Source organism: Henckelia pumila, chromosome 3 (genome assembly GCF_033568475.1).
Source record: "Henckelia pumila isolate YLH828 chromosome 3, ASM3356847v2, whole genome shotgun sequence".
NCBI lineage: Eukaryota > Viridiplantae > Streptophyta > Magnoliopsida > Lamiales > Gesneriaceae > Henckelia > Henckelia pumila.
In genome coordinates, this window is record NC_133122.1 from 147,236,683 (window position 1) to 147,246,079 (window position 9,397).

Consider the following 9,397-nt stretch of genomic DNA (forward strand, 5'->3'; position numbering starts at 1 on the left):
TCTTCTCGGATTCTACCTTGGCAGTCCAAGTGACTTCAGCCTCGGATATTCGGAATCCTGTTGGCAGTAACATTCGCTCTTTACTTGCTTCTTCTAACTTCATGTATGTATCTTTTGCTAGCCGCTAATATGGTGGCTCATGCCTCAACAATAGTATTGCTCAATTCGCTCTTACTCACCCCTATGTCTTCTGGGTTGAATGTATTTTTATAACTTGAATTATGGATTTATCCCTTCATGCTATCTAATATATTTTCTTTGTTTCAAAAATATTGATATTGTCCGAATTCATTTCGAACTACAAATAGTGAAGTAGAGATAAAATGAAATAAAAATTTAATTCACTTGCAATATAAAAACCAAGTTTGAATCCGTGATAAAAATTTACACGACTTTGATTCTGTCGTACACGCTTATGCAAGTGTGAAAGAAAATAAATGTTGCAAAAATAAATGTTGAAGTCAATTCAACATGGTTATAAGCAGGCCTGCAATGTTGAACGATTAAAGTAATTAGAGAATCCTTAAAAAATCAGATATGAAGATATTAAAAAACCCAAACTTTAAAATATTTTATGTCCAAAGTGTAACGTGTAATCGTGTTTTTTTTGTCTCTTCACATATGTAGATGAAAATGAAAGAACACGAAAAAATTTAACCTTTTTTTTAAGAAAAGGAGCATGGGTCCTTTATTGACTAAATTTAAGTACTATTTGTAAAACTTTATTTTATCAAATTCCGCACTAAAGAGTGTTTCCATTGGTCTCCCCTTATAAATGGGGCACCAAAACACGCAAGAAAATTATCTTCCATCATTTTCACCTTGAAGTAAGTTAAACCTCACACGCAAGAAAATTATGGATAATTATGATTTTTTTTTTTATAATGATGAAACTCGTATTCTTTATTCTTTCGCTATGTATAAAATAAAATTTTAAACTAATGCAATAGTTAGTTTTTCGATAGGTATAAAATAAACTCTCAAACTCATGCAATAATTAGTTCATGACATGTAAACCAGCTAACTAAATAAATCATATTAAGCATAATTATAATTTATTTAGTCCTACTCCTACATGTAGTTGACTAGTGATATTTTTTTTGACACTATAATTATCATACACGCAAATGGAGCATAAAATATAAATGAACAGGTGAAACAGCTCAAAGACTAAACAAGACTTGGCAATTTAGTGAGACTGAGATCACACGTATGATTTTTTAAAAAATAAAAAAAACCAACATCATTACAACTCAGTAAACTAAAACATATAAAATTCTGTTAACCGAGATTAGGTTTGCAATTTCTTTCTAATACTCACAATACATTGATACCAAGATTTTATACATTCATGTGGGAAATTTTACATAAGTAGATTTTATTTATATTTACGTTCCGAAGAAGATCCAGCACAATATATATTACTTATTCGCGAACAAGCGCGTACTTTTGTAAAAAAATCAATGAACATGACATGATTGTTTAAGCACTGAATATATGGTACAAAACTGATGTATATATTCATGATCTCAAAGTTTATATATATATATATAGTTTCATTAATACAATAACATGTGTATATATGTTATTGAATATGAACTGCATAAGCATGATACATATCTATATAAATTACAAATTGAATCACAGAATTTCCCAGTGTTATAGCTTTAGAATTGAAGTTATGGATGATCAAATATCATCATAGAAGCATTTCTTGAAAGCTGGCATGTGTTCTTCCTGCAGCCATATTGCAACATTAAACGAGCCATCTCCATTCTGTCCAGGAATTAGGAATGTTTTCCCGTCGAATCCCATCATTCCAGGCCCCAAATGAATCTCCTTTCCCCACCCGAAATCCGCCCCGTAGAGCGGCAGAGCAGTCCAGCTTATAATGGCCAGATTCGGGTTGCCGTAAAAATCTCCCTTCGGCCTACCATTGTTGTCCAAGGATCTGAATCGACCCACGTCCGGCAATCCCTTCAAGAAATCTAGATACGCTATGACTGTTTCCTCCGTCACTTTCCCTACGGCCTCCCGGATTTTCTTGGAAGCCATGCCGAGGGAGTTTGACAGCAAGTTGCCTGAATTATCGGTGGCTTCGACTCGGATCAGGGCGTTGCCGAAGTAGTTTCTTGGAAGGGGGGGATTCATTTTGTTGCGGAAATCTGCTGGGAAAAGTAGGCTGGTTTGCTGCTCGGAGACGTGGCCGCGTGCTTTGCTTGTGCAGCGCCATATGTGGGCTGCTACTGCCTCGAATCTGCTGTAGCCGCGGCTGCTCCGGTTCTTTTCTGCGTCGAAATCCATGTTTGCTCTGTTTCGGAGTTTCTCGATCTGTAATCTGCTGAGATTGAGGAAAGCGACGGTGATCGGCTTTTTCCTCTGTTCCATGCTGTCTTCTTGGCCGATTAAGGTAGGCGGGGGCCGCAGCACCGCCGGGTCGAATTTGAAATCCAATGGTTTCCCGGCGTCCAAAATCTTCCGATCAAGAAACGGCGGGACGTTAGGCCCGGCGGCTTCGCCGCGAGCGAATTTGGTCCATTCGTTGACGAAATGCAGGGCGCTGGGACCATCCGCCATGACGTGGGAAATCCCCATGCCGATGCTGACTCCGCCGCACTTGAACCTCGTCAGCTGAACGATAACCATGGGGATTTGATCGATGGGAGTTGTGTAATCCATGGAAGGAATCAGGGCCTGGATTTCAGCATTCGGCGTGAAATCGCCGAAATCTTCGACCTTAGCGTCGGACTCTGCTTCAAAAAGGAGGACTCCTTTCCCATTGCAGTGAAGCTCCACCCGGCTGCCGCCTTCCTCCGACCAGTTCAGCCGCCCTGCCAGCGGGTAAAACGGCACCAAGGCTTTGCTGAGTGAGTCTTTGAGCCTGGATGTGGCGTCTACAGACTCCAAGGTTGCGGAATGTTTGTAGAAGTAGATGGTGGGAGTGTGTGTTATGTCTTTGATTTGATCACATGCGTTCAGATACATGATCTCGTTTGGCGTCGGCTCCGCCGGCAGCACGACGTGGGCGGCGCGTATGTTCACCATTTCCACGGAATCCCGAAAGAGATGGCTTATGATTTACTGCTAGAATTTGAAGAGAATACAGCTCACAGAACAAGAAGATGGAGAAATTAAGAAGATGGCGAGAGATGGATGTTTCTAGCATCTTAGCAGTGAATTTATAGGCAATGATGTGGATGGCCACAAAATAATTAATTAAACATATGACAAATTCACATTATTATATAAAAAAAATGCTTTCAACATGGTGTGTGGCATGTTGTTAGGTGATAGTACTTGCCAGTTTGAAATTGCGCCAAGCAGACCGTGAGAATGTAGACTTATATCTAATTTCAGTGTAAAAACTAATTCGAGAGAAGATGATTATCCAATTTTCAAAAAACTTAACTGTCTCAACCCAAGAATGAACGGTTCACTAGAGTTATGTTTACAAAACATTAATTAGTGTACAACACATAAAATTGAACTTGAGCTTTGATATCATGTTACGATTATGGAACTTAGGCTAACTCTATCCTGAAAAGTAATATAACTATATAAGGGATAGAATTGTCCAAGTCTTATATGTACAACTAAATCCCTAGAATGTAATCCAACTCGATAAGCTTTTTATATTATTGAAATTGAAATATTAACAATTTTTTATTACAATATATTTCATTAAGAATTCTTATTTTCAACTAAAAGTTTAGTATATTAGGTTGAATCGTTCGTTAAATCAAGATTCATATTAAACTCGATGGCAAAAGTAATTTATTTTTCGAGTTGTTGATAGAATTCGAACGCGTTAAAAAAATGAAAATGAAAAACGAGTTCCATGATAGCAGTGTGAATGAAAATATATTATAGCTGGGGAAGATATCATACAACAAACCCATATATATCATTACGTGTGTGATTAATAAATAATTAAAAAAATAAATAATTAAAAATCAACCTTGTTGACTTTTTCAATCGCCACTTCTTAGGTTGACCATTTGGATAAACGCGCTTCTGCTGACAATTCCTCCATTTTTTTACTTGTTGCTAGATTTACGCCAGATTTGAAAATTTTGAATAATAAAATTTATGTCAAAAGATTAAAGTAAGCTTATATCTTTTAATATATTAAAATTTCTATCTACACACGTAATTAATAGCAACAGAGATAACATATAGTGTTGATATTATTTTTTTATAATATTAATTAATATATGTGATTATTTAAGTAGAATAATTAGTTTTTTTTTTTTAAAAAAAGGTTATTAATGTTTTGTAATAATTCTATACATATTGAATATTTCCCATCTCATGGATTAAAATTGCAACTGCCCCCAACCCACCATGAATCAAAGCCCCCATTCATTTCAGTCAAAAATAACGAAAAATCTCACCTAATTATGTCAATTTGAACCACGTATCTGGCTACCTAATTTTTTATGGATTCAATGATTTTTATACATTTAAACTATTTAGAATTATTTTATTTAAATATCATTATTGGATTAACTATAAAACTATTAATTAGAAGGAGTTGAGATCAGATTCCTTTTGACCACTTGAGATAATTTAGTTCATACTTTCAAAAAAGTTTCATACCAACAAAATCAAATAAAATAATTTTTTTAAAATCATTAAAACTCAACCTATATCAATCAATGAATCAGTATTTTGATTTTCAAAAAAAAGATTATAATTGACCAATAAATTTTACATTTACATACTGGTACGATTTTTTAAATAATAGGTTTTTATTCAATAATTTAATTTATTTATATAAGTAAATAAATGTTTTGATAAAAAATTGCTTTTAATATAATATATAGTTTATTAATTATTATAATAGATACCATTTAATTAAATCACTTTCAATTAATTGATGAAATTTAAGATAAAATTATAATTATATTCTAACTTAATTCACAATAAAATAAAAATTATTAAGCAAATTAATCGTTATATGACCTTTATCATTTCTCGGTCACTAAATATTTTCTTATTTACCAAACATTAACTCTGTGGATTGTGACATTTGGTGTTGTTTGTTTACGAAAATGTCACACACCTATAAAATTGATGTAATTGATGTGTTTTAGTGACTATTTATTTATGAAAACACTATATTTTTTGTGTTTTTAATTTTACAATTTATTTTTATGTTTTTTTTTTCTTAAAATATACGGACTTTACAAGCACGCAACGCGTGAACGAGAGTACTAATATATATTAAAGTTGGGTTTCTGAAATGAATACTTTATGAAATTGGTTTCTTAATAGCTGACCTTTTATTGGATAATATAACTTTTTTAAGGGGAAAAAGTGGGTAATAAAGTAATTTTTAACAAAATATTATTTCGATATATAAATCATTGAATTGACTTTGGACCGTAATTTTCCCTATATTGAAAACAATATTATTGAAGATCAATATTATTTATGTATCATCTATGTACATCTTAACCGTTATTTTAACATTAGTTTTCCCCCCTAAAATGACATGCTAACCGTAGGAAATCGAACATATAGTCAAATTTAATTTTAATTTGGGAAAGTGGGTGAATGCCATTGATTAATGACGTCTAATCCCAAATTTGTTGGGTGTAATAATTATGAAAAATAATCTGGGATGTTTGAGTTGGTGAAGTTGATGAATTTAAAAGTGATATATCGTACCGTATCGTACCGAAATTACGGTATAAAAAAATGATATATCGATACGGTACCGAAACTCTCGGTATATCGAAAATCTGTATATCGAAATTTTCGGTACATATAATTAATAGAGATTTTCCAAAATGGCCTTCCCTGAACTACCATAATCAATTTTGGCTTTTAAGTAAGTTAATTTTTAAAAATAGCCTTTAGTTCCAAAATTGACCTTCAAAATGTTTTTTTTATTATCCTTCTTTTAAACCATTTCTACATAAACACAAAAAACTTATTTATTAAATTTCAAAAGTACAAATTCATAATTAAAATTAGAAAGTTTATATATAAAATAAACAACTAAAAATATAGTAACGAATTTTCTATCAAAATTAATAGTCAAATAAAAGATAAATTAGCATTTTTAAAAAAAAAATTAATTAAGAACAATTCTTATTTGCAATATGAGATAGATATTTCAGAGTTAAAACATTTTTTTTTCTATTGTAAATAGGAAATAAATAATAATAACAATAATATGTAATAAAAAATAATAAAAATATAAAAATATTGATGAAGATAAAAGTACTAACATTAACAAATTAAATAAAAAAATAACATCATTCATAAATAATAATAATAATCAAATTTATTTTTTAAACATCCAAATTAATTGGTGAATTGTTACTCTAAAGTTAAAATTGAAATATAGATATGAATAATTTGAAATATGGAAGAGAAAATTATGATTTTGTACCATAATTAAATTAAACATATTAGACTTCAAAATAAAATAAAATTTTAAGAAAATAAAGTAATTAAAAATATTCATGGGTTTTATATTATAAACTTACATTTCTTTATAACTATGGAAAAAAAATCTTAATTCTGGTAAAAAAAAAAAGGTTAAAAACTAAGTACAACATGTAACTAAAGAATTTAATTATCCTCAACTATTTTAGGAGGGTTTTTAGAATTATTACAATAAACAAGGCTATATTGTGAAATGTTTAACACATAAGGCTATTTTTAAAAATAGTCTTTTGAAAAGGGCTAAAATAATTAAATTTTCTATAATTAAATATCATACTGATCATATCGAAATTTTACGATATAGTAAAATTTCGGTATGGTACAGGTGTATACCGTTTTATACCCAAAAAAAAAACCTTACATTTTTTTATTTTTTTAAATTCTTGTTTATCTTCTTCTATATATAAAGAATCTGAGCCTTAGACACCATCTTTTTTTTTTACCCAAATTGCCCTTAAGTAATATAGATATTACACTTTTGTTTTCTTTTGTTTTTTTCGATATTTTAAATTGTAGTTTAATCCATCGACCCCTATATATAAAGAATCTGACCCTTAGGCACCATCTTTTTTTCTACCCAAATTACTCTTATGTGATATAGATATTACACTTATTTTTAAATTTTTTATATTTCAAATTGTAGTTTAAACCCTCGATGATTTTTACAATTATGATATTACTCTTATTTGAATATAAATAAAATTAATTACAAAAATATTATATAAGCACGCAATGTGTGCATCAATACACTAGTATATATTATATATTTTAAATTTTTTTATATTGTTTCGATATTTCAATATATCGATATATACCGAAATTTTTCAGATTTCATATCGTTACCATACCCAAAAATTCGGTATCGTTACCGTAACGTAACCAAATCTTCGGTATACCGAAAATTCGATGAATTCGGTATTTTTTTTATATACAGTAACTTCGGTATACTGAAAATTCGGTATATTATTGGCAGATGTCAGAAGTTCGATTCTCTTTATCAATACCTTCTTAGATTAGTATGTCGCACATGACTTATTTAGTGCGATTTACTTGGCTAACGTAGTTTGCAAACTATTACGTTAGTCTCGTAGTTTACTCAATGCGCACCAAAAAATAGCAGCCGAGGGTCCCCATCACCCCATGTTATTAAAAAAAAATTATGAAAGATAATAAAGCGATCGACACGTAACCCTTAAATTGTTGTATGATTTAAAATATTTAAATACATCGATACCCATTGTTTTTGGTAAAAATTAAAAGGACAATGTTTACTCCAACAATAAATTGTTGTCACTAACCGTCCAATGATAAATGTTAATTCGTGGGCTATACTATGCTAATATCATCAATTTGACTTTATTGAAGAGAAAAACTATACAAGTAGATCTATAAAAATCTAATGAGGGGTGAAAAATGAAAATGTGTGTGAAAAAAATATAATACAACCTAATAATTTGTTTAATTCCCCTTTTTCATCAAATCCTAAAATGAAGACATGATCTGAAGAATTTTTTAATTATCCGTGGAATACTCCTCATATTTCGGGTGAGTTTTGATCTTGCTTGCTTGTTTCTTGTTGTTTGGCTTCTACTTGACATCATATTCAAATAAGATTTTCCATAATAATTGTGAAATTCGTATTATATATAATGTTTTATATTAAACTATAACATCTGATTACCTACAACAATTGTGTGAAATTTGACGAGACAAATCAATTTGGGTTTTCATTTTTATTCAACTTAAACAAAGATAATGATAAAAGGTTATTGAACCGGTTTAGTAAAAATAAATAACTAACGAATAGGTCTATCATGAGACGGTTTCACTAGCTCGATTCATATATGCAGGAAAAAATATTACTTTTAACATAAAAATAATAAATTTTTTTTATGATTTGAGTCTAGACATGTATATGTTTTACAAAATTGAAATGTGATATGGTCTCATAGTAATTTATGAGATAACCAAATAATATATCTTCCACTAGTAACTCAAAGTATGAGTTTTAATCTGAATTGTTTCATTTCAATTTATTTCCCCTCCTAGCCTGGTTTGTCTTTCTTGTTCGTGCCCGTTCGATCTAAGGTATTTTTTTTTTTTTTTTTTACTTTTAACATTTTGCTTCGTTAAACGTTACGGATTTAGGGATTGTGGAAGCCGATCCTTCAATTTGGGGCAAAATAACAAGACACGTGATGCAATTAACATTCAGCTAATGGGAGGGACAATATCGGATAAAAGCTAAAACATGAGGAATATAATTAGCCCGTGAAAAACTAAAAAGATAAAATTAGGAACCAGGGAATGAGATAGGATTTTACGTTTAAAAGAGTCACAATCGCATATAAAATAATGAAAATAATTATTATTTTTGAATATAAATTTCAAAACAAAAATACAATCCAAATTTAATATTAAAATAATGTCTCGCATTTGATTCATTTTAAATAAAAGTGCTAAGCGAATTGAAATCAAACTTGAGTTAAGTGAAAAAAAATAATAAATATCTCTTATCTATTATATATATTATATTTCCTTTTTTGTCCACATTTTCTCGACTTCTTTTTCCCACTAACATCTTCCATTTTTTTTCAACTAATTGTATCATTTTTGCTTCTATGATTATATAATTTCAAACGTATATATCTCAAATATCAATTTGATTATATTATCTTATTAAATTTTTATTATATTTCCAATAATTAATTTTCAATTACTAATAATACATTATTTCATGAATAAAACTCATAAAATATTCATGTATTATATCGCACACGCAAATACGTGTGCTTCCGTCGCTAGTATTCTATTAAGTGTGAGGGGTTGGTATGAACGCCTCTCACTTTTAGCCATTTGATGATTATTTAATTACGATAATTTCATTCTTTTTTTTTTATTTTTTTTGTCCTTGAATGCATTATTATTTATGGAAACG

At 30.1% G+C, this 9,397-nt stretch overlaps 1 protein-coding gene across 1 annotated transcript; it reads right to left on the reverse strand.

The window, feature by feature from the left end:
- Window positions 1-1,496: 1,496 nt before the first annotated feature.
- Window positions 1,497-3,165, reverse strand: LOC140887021 (spermidine hydroxycinnamoyl transferase-like). Its single transcript, XM_073294017.1, has one exon. The coding sequence runs from the start codon at window positions 3,043-3,045 to the stop codon at window positions 1,690-1,692; it is 1,356 nt and encodes a 451-aa protein (XP_073150118.1). The 5' UTR covers window positions 3,046-3,165; the 3' UTR covers window positions 1,497-1,689.
- Window positions 3,166-9,397: the final 6,232 nt, after the last annotated feature.